General features: G+C 38.1%; 1 protein-coding gene across 1 annotated transcript in view; it reads right to left on the reverse strand.

Moving 5' to 3' along the window:
• Nucleotides 1–13,325, reverse strand: part of TBC1D5 (TBC1 domain family member 5) — an 86,956-nt gene that overhangs the window by 13,987 nt on the left and 59,644 nt on the right. The window contains exons 8-12 of the mRNA XM_067095548.1: nt 9,262–9,312; nt 8,806–8,923; nt 8,528–8,655; nt 1,793–1,938; nt 1,101–1,207 (exon numbers count right to left, since the gene is read on the reverse strand). Of these exons, the coding sequence (XP_066951649.1) occupies nt 1,101–1,207; nt 1,793–1,938; nt 8,528–8,655; nt 8,806–8,923; nt 9,262–9,312 (550 nt within the window). The remainder of the gene's footprint in view (nt 1–1,100; nt 1,208–1,792; nt 1,939–8,527; nt 8,656–8,805; nt 8,924–9,261; nt 9,313–13,325) is intronic.

Genomic DNA, 13,325 nt, shown 5'->3' on the forward strand with positions numbered 1-13,325 from the left:
CAGCTTATGACAACAAAAATCACAAACCAGACTTACAACCCAAAATTACCGACCTAACCTTCAGAGAGCTCGCTTTACCGCACTACATTCTGTTCCAAGTTCAACACTCCTGCCCGCATTTGTTTACATTTTCTTTCCCTCCTGCCATTTCCAACCTATGACATCACTTCCTATGATGTCACAACAAGAACAGATACTTTTTAAACATAAAGAACGCTTTGCTATAAAAACATCTTATAAAATTAAACATGCTTTTTATACATTTTGTAACGCCCATACCTTTTTACTAACGCAGAAAATAAAAAGAAAATAATGACAACTAACTTATAAAACTAACATTTAATCAATAAAAACCATTATGTGCTCTTGATCCTTTTAAGATTCTGATGACGAATATTGTCATCGTCCATTTTTCAACCTCTAAGATTCTGTGATGATTCTGACGATAACTACAGTCATCACGAAAAGATATTTTTTTAATAATCAAGTAGTATTGCCAAAAAACTGGAAAAAAAAAGTGTCATAAAAAAATTAGAATATGGCATGTATGGATGCTTGTTGTTGCCATGGAGACTGATATATACAGTATCATGATCTATGGCAAACTTTTAAAAGAATGACAAACCGTTATTCTGTTTGCACAAGTATGTTTTACATTTTTTGGAATGAGCTTTTTGGTATCATACGTGGCTCAAACAGTAATTAATTTCACATCAATGGAAAGGCAATTTATCGTACTTTTACACTGTGTAACAGAAATTGGATATCTCTTCTCTAATTTCTTTTGAATTTTTTCAATAAAGCAACAAAAATTAGATGGAAATTCACAGAAAATAAACTGTATATAAGAGCAGGGTGGAGAAAACTTGAAACTTTAATTACAATGATGATGACTAGTGTCTTCACAAAAAATATTTTCAAGAAATAAAATCACCAAATCTGGAAAATGAAACAGTAATAGAGCTTGTGCCAAACCAAAAGACAGCAAGAATTCCTCTGAGTGGGCATACAGAGTGAAAGAATGACTCGAATGCAAAAAATTTTGTTAATGTTATTGCCTCTACTTCACTTACTTTTATGGCAAAAAATAAAACTCTTACTTTTGGATTACGTAGATGTAAGGCCAGCATTATGATGTATTGCACATCTGCAGATGCAGGATACCGCATCAAGAAATTTAAGCAGGTAGTGTAATCTCCCCCAAGTACTGGAAATTGAGATAAAGCATTGTTATCAATCACTGACACTTACATTGAACATATCTTTTTAAACAAAGCTAGGCATTTTAAATTTAAATTTCAGATTAAATATATCACAGGGGGTGACTACTGGCCAAGAAGAATATTTTGCAGTCATACCCAAATATAGAGAATTTTCTGCAAAGGAGCAAGGAATATAAAAATACTAAACAATTTATGAGTACTTCATTTAACCAAGATGGCTAATCCTTCAAAAGGCATTTAGGTACATACTGCTGTGAAACATTTTGTCCCTAGTTTGAAGAACTGGTGTAAACAATTCTTTCCCCATTCTGAGAAATTGGTTTCAAAGATTTTGATATTACTCAAAGCCTCTAACTAGCTCATCTTTTGAGGACATTTGGTTCCAAAATGTGACAACGCAGACAGCTGAAGTTTTGATATATTATAGAGCATCACAAACAGTCCTTTGACTGGAAAATTCAAAAATTAAAAAAAATTGGTTAGGGTTATGACAGTTTGTCAAAACAAGGATGAATTAACGCAAGAGTATTGACTATGACTGTAAAATTGGAATTATGCAGTCTACTCACAAGGTTCACGGATGAAAGACAACATAGCCACCGTGAGAAAATCTACAAGAGGGAATGCTGCCTGACAGTCAGCAAAAATAGCATCCCATACATTCAATAAGTCATGTAAAGGAAATTCCCTTCCAAATAATAAGCGTACCCATCGGCTGTGAAATAAAGGCGGAAGAATTAATTATTTTCTACAGGAAAATTATAACGAGAGCATGATATTTTCATGACACTGGCACAAATTTCAAGCAGAATTGCAGAATTGTTAAGTAAAAAATTTCAGTAAAAATAACATTTTTATAATAAAATAAAGTTTCATATATACTTACGCAGTAATTACTTAGCTAAGAGTTTCTCTTGCCTACGCAGCTCAAATTAAAAAATTCGTGGGTTAGCCCTTCAGTTTAGTGCAGGTGACTGGTCTCGCCCACTAACTAGAGTATCAGGAAATACTCAGAAAATACTTGTCATTATGTTTATGCTTTGTCCATGCGAGGGGAAGAGGGAGGGCTCCATCCGTAATTACTGGCTAAGTATATATAAAGCTTTATTTTATTATAAAAGTGTCATTTTTATATAAGTAACTTACCCAGTAATTACTTAGCTTAATCCATATTGATAGGCGGTGGGGATTCATGGACTTATTCTGTTCCCAATCATTAATTCATGTAATAATTTGAGATACTAGATACAGCATTGACAATGCTTAGTTCCTTGTTAAAGTTGAGAGCCTGCAGTAGAGAACATGCCTGGCTATGCTCAACTTAACCTAACCAGCATGGCAGTAAAGCCAGAGAGCTCTCTATTATGGGAGCTTGTAGCCAAGGAGCACTGGCGATGGCTAGCAAAGCAACAGTGGAAGTTATGCCTCAAAGAGTTATCCGATGGCTAGCAAACTTAAAAGTGCCTTGCCCTGGGCGCAGCACCAATATAAACACAACCAGATACGATTGTCACTTGCATTGAAATAAAGACTGTGACCCATTCACTGACAGTGATGGGTCCTCCAGGTATATTGTAACCCCCGGCTCTCACAAGTCTCGGCACCTTACTACAAGGTGAATAGATAGTAGGAGAAAATCCTATGTTCCTTCTGCAATGCCATGCTGGTTACTAATAATGATCACATGGTACTGCAAGAATCTAACACTGTTGTAAATTTCTTCAAAAAGCGAGGAGTGAAGATCGATTACACTTCCCGAAGGTAGAAGCTGTTCTGACATCCTTAGCTTCCCTTAAAAGGAGGTAAATACTCTCCTACCTCTGAGAGTGTCTCAGAAAAGGTCGATTGTAAACTGGACATCAGGGGCACACAGTGCCTGAAAGCTAATGAGGTAGAGGCTGTACTGGACGTGTCTAGCTTTCACTAAAAAGTAGGCACAGCCTCCAGAAACTAAGAGTGGCCTCAGAAAACAAGTCCAATCACAAGAGAGGACCATACGTTTTTAGACGGAGGGTGCTAGAACACTAAAGGTGATAAAAAACTCTGTGCTTCTAATCCTGCTCAGGTCATACCGTAAAACTCCTACAGAAAGAGAGCTTCTAACTCTTCCCCAGAGCCAAGGATGCAGGAGAGTTGGCGCCAGACAACCGGAAGCTGGTGCCGGGCGCTGGGTGTACTGAACTGGTGCCAGGTTGTTGATGGGACCAGCAGAGCTGGTCATCAACTAACTAATTGGTTGGGAGCTGGTGGGTCCTCCTAGAAGCTTGGGGTAGAGCTGGCACCCAGCTGTAGCTGGCGCCAGGCGAGGTGGAAGTCAGGCAGGAAAAAGCTTGAGCGTGCTTCTGGGAGCCCGGAGCAATAATCAGCTAGCCAAAACTGTCCTCTCTTCCATTAAGTTCTTGAGAGACAGAGAACGGATCCAGGTCATGAAGGTCCTCGCTCTCGGTAAAAATTCCTAAGGTAAAACAAGCAACCCGACATTGAGTCAGACATAGCCTGATACCCATCTGCATCTCTCAAATGTCTTAGTAGCACCTCTGAAAAACATCTCCTTCTGATAAACACCTGACAGTCCAAAGCCTGTCCATGCAAGAGTGTACCACCCTTGATGGTCCCCAAAGTGAGATGGGTTCGAGAATTTCCAAAGGTGGAAGGATTCTGGGAGAGTACACAATCACTTGCAGCAAGCCAGGAACTATAAATTACACCAGAACAGGCTACGAGGGGATGTCGAACGCCTGATGAGTCTGAAAGGCCCGCTTTTCCTTGGACCATGTCAAACAGTGGAAGAGTGTAGAGTCCAAGTTAGCATGAACTTGCAGAATGGTGTCAGTTACGACTGTTGTCTAGTCTAAAGGAATATTGTAGTCTAGGAAAGAGCGAGGGTCAAGAAGGACTGAAGCATTATGCGAAAAGCTTTCAGCTGTATGGCATAGTGTTAAGGTTCTGTTCTTTCGGGGACACATCCCGGAAATTTCCAGATCCCTGAGCAGGCTCCCTCGACTGCAACAAGGAGTGAGAGGCAGTCCAAGACTAGTATCATGAGAAAGGACTTCCTTCGAAAGATTAAATTCGGACAGATACCACCATAGGTCCAACTGAAAATTCCAGTCTTAAGGAAAATCAGCGGAGTCTCGCTTTGATTCCTTGTCCCTGTGCGGGGTGAAGACTCAAAAGAAGGCTTGCCAAAGCCTAACAACTCCCGAACTGGTAGACTCTGACTCGTAAGATGGGTCTGTGATGTATTTGGAGTCTGTATGTGGACAAGAAAAAACAAAGTATCCTATATAACCAGGAACTTCATACAAACGGCCTGGAGAATGGACAATAGGACTGATCGGTTAGTCTCTGCAGCCAAGCATCGAAGAACATAGTGCAGACTTGCAGACAACTAAGTGGACTAGTTGTCGACCCTGCCGATACTTGACAGCCACGGAGACATGGTCACCAGGGCGGGATCGACTTCTTATGCAATGCCCATCGTGGACTTGATGACACATCATACAGACTGACAACATATGCCGAACTGCACTTGGCCAAAACTAACATCTGGCACGCTCACAGGAACTTGGAAAGTCCACAAAAGACACCGAAGTTCTGCCATGGGATAAAAAACGGTCATGAACAAAACCAGAGGTGACAACTTCTGCTGCAGTGAAGAAACAAGAGGTGACAACTTCTGCTGCAGTGAAGAAACAAACTGTTAAAAGGAACTAGGCATTCAGAGATGGGAGCCTAGTATGGCTAGAAAATGTTGAGTACTGAATAGGTGCTCGAGCTCGACGGCGCTAAAATCTGGTGCCAAGAGCTCTGAAGGATCAGGTGCTGGAATGGGCGCTAAAGAGAAGGAAATGGACTTGAGGATATGCCATCCGAAAGTAGCAGTGATTCTCTGGTAGATGGCTGAAGGCGAAGAAAGAGCGCTGATAATGACTGGGTTTCTCCCAGTAGGAAGAGAAAGAGAAGCAAGGCTCTCTGTGATCCCAACAAAGGAGTGGAAAATTCAAAAACTAACTTAAAAATGTCCTACTGGTGATAGGACAGGATTAAGGACCAGACAAAAGTGATGTCTCTTGGTAACACTTTAGAGGCTTATCTTCTTAACCCCTGCTCCTGAGGTCAGTCAAGAAAGACCTTACTTCAATCTGACAAAGTTTCAGCCACGAGAACTAATTTACCTATGATCAGAGGTAGTAAAGGACAAAGAAGACTTGTCTTGCTCCTCATAAACCAAAGTTAGCTCCCACCCTCCTACAGAGGTGATAGCTTTCAACAAGCTCAAAATCTGTACACCAAAGTCCCTATGTCTGCAAAGGACAGTGCTTTGAGACACCAACTGATGTCACATAAAGGAGCAATTCGGGTCATCTGGAACTCTAGACGAAGGTCAAAACATTAAGTCATGTAATGATTTTGGAACAGGCTGAAAAAGATACAAAACAGCCTGAGAGCATTTGTATGGTACTCAAAGGAGGGAGTCCAGCGTCCGCCACTTGAAGACCAGAGCCTGACTTTCAATTGGAAATTGTGCTGAAAAAAGAACAACAGTATGTACCCAGAAGTGACAGGCGCCGAGCTAAAGAGAGACTGGTGTCAGCCACTGGTAGGATGGCACCAGACGCATGAGAGCTGGTGCTGTGAGCTCTATATGAAAGGAGCTCCGGTGCTTTAAGGTGCTTGGGCACTACTGGAAGCTTGGGAGCTATGGAAGTGGACAAAAAGAACGCTCGTACATTGATGGTCCGCTTGGCTCCAAAACTGGCAATCCACAACCAGAAGTTCAGGAGACAAAAGCACAAAGCTGTCCTTTTAGAAATAAGGTGTGGGCTATACTCCTGCTCCCTGAGACACAGGAGAGCAGGGAAGAAGATCATCAGCAAAAATGCCTCTTTAACGGCTGCTTTTCATTATCAGCGTTTTTCTACACTGGACTATCACTAGAAAAAGGTACATCTCTATGGACGCCTTTCCCATGATTGTCCACGACACCTGAGGACAGCAGGGTTCGACTGAGGGGCAGCTATCCTGGGGTAAAACCTGAACTCCATGGACCAACAGCAGTACCACCTCCCCAAGTTAGGGGAGTCTGACAGGGACTGTTTAGGAGAGCCTATAGGCCAGATAGCCACCACCTAACACAATGTTTATCCAGTAAGACACCTTCCAGTGGCTGTCTGTCGATACCTGGGACCAACAAGCTCAAGTGAGGCGACACCGGTGGTAAACCCCACCAACCTCCCTTTGGACTTCCAGCATGTCTCCTCCCAGGTTTGGGGAGTATGACAGGGACCTTGTCTAGAGAATTGAAGGACGAGTACACCTCCCTTCACTGCACATTTCATATCACAAGGTTAACATCTGTTAACCTAAAACAACACTGGCAATGGCATGAGAAGGAAGCGAGGGAGCCAGGCGTGGGAGCAAGTGGATAAAAAGGGCAGGGAGGTTAGCAGTACGTGAGAGATGGCGTCAGGATCTCAGTAACTGGGGCTGAGTGCCCGAGAACGGATGCCGAGGGCGGGTAAAGAGAGCACTGAGTGCCCGGAGCTGCTGGTGCCAGCCGCCAAAGTTGCCAAGCTGCCTGCAGCTGGAGCCAGTTGAGCCAGTAGCTCGAGCAGCCGAGCGCTACTGGGCACTTGTAGAATGGGCTAAAACTGATGAACTCTTCATGATTCCCGTCATCCTCTGAAAGCTCATCGTAACCAAAACACGGAGCACAATTCTCTCCTATTGCATTCCTGCCCTTACACTTTTAAGATCTTACACTTTTAAGATCTCTGCAAAGGAAAGTTTAATAATAAGATGTTCAATTAATTCTTTAAGGACAAATGATATGAAGTACAGAGAGTACCATTATACAGATATCTCAATTCCTTTCAAATGCTAATTGAGACTTAGAGATATGCATTTCAATACTGAAAATATCGGTCCAGTGGCAAACATAATATTTGCGTTTATTACGCTACTCGTAAAGGAAAGTTAACTTTACCAACCAAAGTTGAAGTACACAGAGTACTATCATACATACATATCTCAATGAGACTTACAGTATGCATTTCATTCCCAAAATATTGGGCCGGTAGCGAATACAAGGTTACGTTTATTACACTCCTCAGTAAAGGAAAGTTAACCTTTACAGACCAAGATGAAGTACACAGAGTACCATCATACATACATATCTCAATTCCTATCACACATTGAGATTTACAGTTATGCGTTTCATTAATGAAAATACTGGTTGGATAGATAACACAATATTAAAATTTTTTAATGCTAAGTGAAAAAAAAAAAATAAGGTGGCCAATGCAAAACTTTAAGCTTCTTACACTACTCAGAAAGGAAAGTCAGCTCGGTAACGAACACAATATTATTACGCTACTCAGAAAAGGAAATTAACCTTTAAAGACCAAGATCAGTATCATCATACATACATGTCTCAAATTCTAATTAAGACTGAGACTTGCAGATAAATATACAAAATCATGATTACTGGTTTGGCAACGAACCCACTGTTTACATTCGCCAATAAATGTGATATCGTCGGTTAAACTATGCTACCGGTAGTTAAACAATTGATTATGAATTCACTACTGTTGTGAAACATGACAGTTCCTCGTTGAATGAGTCGGTACAGTTGTCGGCTAGCACTCTGCTAGGCCTGAGTTCGAGTCTCTGGCCAACCAATGAAGAATTAGGGGAATTTATTTCTGGTGACAGAAATTCATTTCTCGGTATAATGTGGTTCAGATTCCACAATAATCTGTAGGTCCCGTTAGTAAAACGAAAATACGCCTATATCCTTCTCAATAGCCCTAGAGAGCTGTTGATCAGCTCAGTGGTCTGGTTAAACTAAGGTATACTTTTTGTGAAACATGACAACTTAAACGAAACAATCAAAAACTGTCCTGAATGCTGTAACCTTGAAGGCTACCCGAAATCAGCGATAAAACATAACCAAAATCCAGTCTCTGACTGGCAAACTTAACAACAAAGCTGACAAAGACACTCTGTGTTGACTCGAGTGTCGGCAGAAACACAATGATGGGCATTTGCTGTTGACTCGAGCATCGGCAGAAACACAACAATAAGTATTTGCTGAGCAGTTCCTGATACTCTCGTTAGTGGGTGAGACAAGTCACCTGCACTAAACTGAAGCACTAACCCGCAAATTTTTTAATTTGAGCTGTCGAGGCATGAGAAACTCTTAGCTAAGTAATTACTAGGTAAGTTACTTACATAAAAACTTATAAAAGTTCAACCTTGCAAAATGCAGTGCTAAAGACAAAAACAATCAAGTAACTCACATTCCATATATTTGTGGAGGAATCTCCAAACGTGCAAGATGGTTATACAATGCCACGTCATGGCGTTGCAGCAAGTTGTCATGGATACTTGTTAATTTTTGAACTAATAAATTGGTTGGTCCTATATCCTATAATGAGAAAACATCCATCGTTAACAGCATACAAAAAACTGAAAAGATTCTATTACAGTACTAGCCCTTGTAATTAACTGTATTTTAGCTTCCACTGAAAAATTTCATAAGTTTTGAAGTTTAACAGAACGTAAGGAAGTGTCAAACCTGTGGTCGTGCAAATGGCTGAGCATTTATAATGTTTGAGCGAGGATCTGGTTGCTGCATATGTTCACTAACTATGTACCATGGCTCGAGACCTTTCATCACCCCCTCAAACAAACAGCTGCAACAAAATAGATAACGTAGGGTATGTTATAAATTAACATACGACTGTAGAGCAATTGGACTGTGGTGAAAAGTTATGAATAAAAAGCTTTTCAACAAATATTGAATGTGATTTCCTTTTAATTACTATTTTATTTTTTATTAGTGAAATAATATATAACACATGTCAGATAGCAATGCGCGACTGTAGAGCAATTGCAATATGGTGGAAAACAGTTATGAACTGAAACCTTTCCAACAAACACAGTACTATATAATTTCCTTTTGCTTAACATTTTCTTTTTCATTAGTGAAATTGTAAAGTACCAACAACAAACAGTAATTAATTTTACTCACTAAGCATCATGCTCTAAATATGCTTCATCCATCAGTTCCTGAAGTGTAGTTCTGCAACAGAAATCATAAAATTCAAGGACAACTTGGCAATTTTTATTTCAATTAGCAATATTTCTAACTCAAAGACTGTGTGTATAAAGTTTCCTGTATATGGACGCCAGCCCTGTGAGAGCTATGTCAATTAGCTCAAAGGTCTGGTTAAACTACTTAACAATAATAACCCGTATATAATAACTTGTACAATTTTATTTGGACAAGACAAAAAAAATGTATCTTTAATACATAATCATCATGGAAAATACATGGTTAAAATCTAAATATAAATTTAATAGACTTACCACTTATTTTAGTAGCAATCTTAACTAGAATGATTTGAACTATTCAATTCATAATAAAAATCCTAAAAACAAACAGTTTAGTATTTACAGATTCAATTCAGTAAAAATCAGTAACCCGCAAAAATCTTTCACACTCACTATGCAAAATTTATCATTAAAATTAGAAACAAAAAATGTCAGGCAATTTCTTTTAACCCTCATGTAATTACAAATGTTTACCACTGATTTTGAGAAGTAAATGGACATTTGGTGATGCAAAACCTATAGTAATTAAGGGATAAAACTTCTGAAATTAGCCCTATACCATTCAAATTTTCAGTACTTGAACTTGAGCAAATTCCTCATACAGTTAGTTAGATTACTACATAAAATTTAAAAAATAAAAAAAATAAAAAAAACAGTACAACTGCTCCAAGAGCGTTAAGGTAAATGATAAAACTTATGACATGCATTCAAACTTTTGCCGCAAGTGATGTGATTCCAGAGCCACAGTTAGCATTTTTTTTTTTTTTTTTTTTTTTTTAGCTTGCTTCAAGTGAAAGGCTGTGTCACTCAATGACCAGAGTATTGGTAGTACATCTTTTCACAGCATTTTGGTTAGTAAGGAATACATAATTTAGCCTTAATTTAGTCTTCATAAAAATAACGTTCTTGAACATAAGGTGCAGACCAAGAAAGCACTTCTTTCTCTTTCTGAAAAGAACCATTACCTAGTTTTCAACATATCAAACAATTTTCCAAGTTAATCATATAAACCTTTCCCACAGCTTAAGAATTTATAAATAAAGGTGGCATATTAGTTTAGAGGCTATAAGTAACTACTCAGTACATAAAATTAACAAAATTTATCCTTGTAATGTGTTAAGTATATAAGCCTGTATGCCAATGGTGAAGATACAAGTATGTATTCAATTTACTTTATAGCATTACTTAGCATATTCTTCTTAAAATTACCATATAAATATCCACAGATTTTGGAGTACAATTATTTCTGCCTCTCCTCAAGGAAAAATCCTTGGCTCTTCATGAGCCCTTTTTTTATATTTTTCCATATTGTATATTAAAATGATGCTACTCCTTCGTACCAATCCAGTTTTGGAATGAATGGTCTATGATATCTGAAGCAACAGTAAGAAAATTCAAGCTGTGATTCTTGATGGAACCATGCCAGACCCACAAATTTTGTACCAGAACATTATGCAGCACTTTATCAATTGGCACAGATGCATATCACCATTATCTACTCAATTTTTTCCTTTGAGGGAAGACTTTATCGTTAACAAGTTATGTCACTCCTTCACAAAAGTACTCTGCAAATTCTAATATCTAGCAATGGAATACAAATACTTAATAAGAAAGATGTGCTAGAAAATCTCTATCTCCAAATATGGAGCTTGTTAAGGATAACCAGGTGCTAATGTATCAGCTCTCAAATACTGTAAAACACATTACTGTAGTCATCCTTGGATGAAAATACTCAAAAAATAAACATATTTAATCTAGTGTGCACTACATGGAGGTACTGTACTTACAACTGGTACCCCGTCATACTGCAGTACGGTAGGCAGGGAAGATGGAAAGGTATACTCAGGACAAAGAACTAACACAGGACACTATTATGCACAAATTGAAAACTGTAACTCTAAACTCAATATTCTATCAAAACTGTAGCTCTTAACTAATACTGTATTATAAACTCTGGAATAAATCTAAATCTGGAATATCAAAAAACATCTTTCTTTTCCTTTTCAGTTCTGGGGAAATCAGCTTTCAAATCTTAAATGTACAATACCTAATGCAGATTAATTTAGTTCAAATGTACTAACTTTAGGCCATTTTACATTTCTTTTATCAAAAGCTTAAAGGGTATACTATATTTAACATAGCTACAATATTGCACCTTGGTTACAAGCAAATCTGCATATGGTTTCCACACCTAGCAAGACAGACTGAAAATCTTCCTTCTAAAATCAATGAATTTCAGTGAGTTGAGTAACATCAACCACTTAGCCAGCAAAAATATATTTTGGGATGGCATATTTTCATATACAAATAATTACTCTTCATTCCTACATGACTTGCACACAAAAATTTCAACAAACTATAGCATCAACTTCTATCTAACTGGCCGTGTGTGAATATGTTAGCAGTATTTTGCTGAAAACAAAGTGAAGCTAATTTTCATTTCGAATAAATAAGGTATGACTTGACGAGGATAACTAATGCTTACCTTCACAGTAAATCGCCCCCCATATTCGCAGGGGATGCGCACCACACACCCCCACGAATAGCTAAAACCAGCGAATACTTAGAACCCTTCTAAAAACACTTAGAACTGCCTATTTTGATAGCTCAAACACACACAAAACAAACTAAAAATGCTTATACAGGTATTATCCTACTTACAATGGGGTTAGGTTAAAAAAAAAACCATCGTCTGTTGGAAAAAACATAAGAAATACCAAAGCGTATCTTAAACATAGCCTAGCCTACAATAGGGTATTCGGAACCATGTATACATATATGGTAGCCTAGCCTACACTATAAAATATACTCTTTACATACACGGTATAGTAATTATTAATATCAGCTAATTCTGGAGGTTCATGCAGAGTGACTTATGACAATTCAATACAGAAGAGAAATTGAATAACAAACAAGAATTAGCTTAGCCTACACTATGGTATATTGTACTGTATACATACACAGTAGCACAGCCTACATTATACTCTATATTCACATGTCGTATTATATAAACGTCAACATAACGAATATGCATCTTTTCCATGGATCTTTTAAAATGTTATGCCTTAATTCACTGCATCCAATAATATTGTATATATTCTTATATTGCTTATGTATTATAAACTGCGATCATAGCAATCAGTGTTTTGGTTTGGAAATGTTTATCACGGTTTTATTTTTGCCGCATTCAACTCAGTTCAGAACGCTTTTCTTGCTTCTACTGTACTTAGCGTAAATGAATCTCTAGAGTCTAGATACTTTATTTATAAGGGGCAAGGTTATTTTTCATTATTCGAATTGCTTTTAAGTCGAAATATAACTAAAATATGTCTCGTTGTGAAATTAATTTATCTATTATTTTCATTAATAGATGACGATGGCCCTTTGGGGGCGTTTGTTTTGTGTAAAAAAAATTCAAGATTCCGTTCGCTATTTTCACTTGATTTCATCATAATGGGCTTATACATTTATCGCTTATCGTAAAAAATAGCAGTAATGTGTTCTTTCATGCCCAGTAGTTTGATTAATATACTTTCTCTCTCAATTTAATTATGATCGAGTTTCAACCATGTTGCAGATGCACGATAATTTACAATATCGTCATTAGCAGCTTTAACATTGGTTTCTCAGCTTCAGCTACAACTTGCAGCTTAAATTTAACAGTATATTTCCTTGACGTTCTTGTATCCATACCGAATAGGGGTATAATGTAAAAATATATCAGTCCTACTCTACTTAACATCATTTGTGCCATAACCTACGGTAATTGCTTATTACCGTATGATGGTTGAAATACCAGGTAACCGGCTGTTGTTATCCGACTCGATTATATTATGGCTGTACGCATTTACATAAGAGTATAACGTTACTAACAATACTTTTATCATTCTCTTTTAATTTTTTTACTAGAAGATGGGATAAAGAGATGGAGGAAAAGTTGTCTATTGTAATTTGGTCTCTCTCACTGCCTGATTACACTGC

This window comes from Macrobrachium rosenbergii, chromosome 51 (assembly GCF_040412425.1).
Source record: "Macrobrachium rosenbergii isolate ZJJX-2024 chromosome 51, ASM4041242v1, whole genome shotgun sequence".
Taxonomy (NCBI): domain Eukaryota; kingdom Metazoa; phylum Arthropoda; class Malacostraca; order Decapoda; family Palaemonidae; genus Macrobrachium; species Macrobrachium rosenbergii.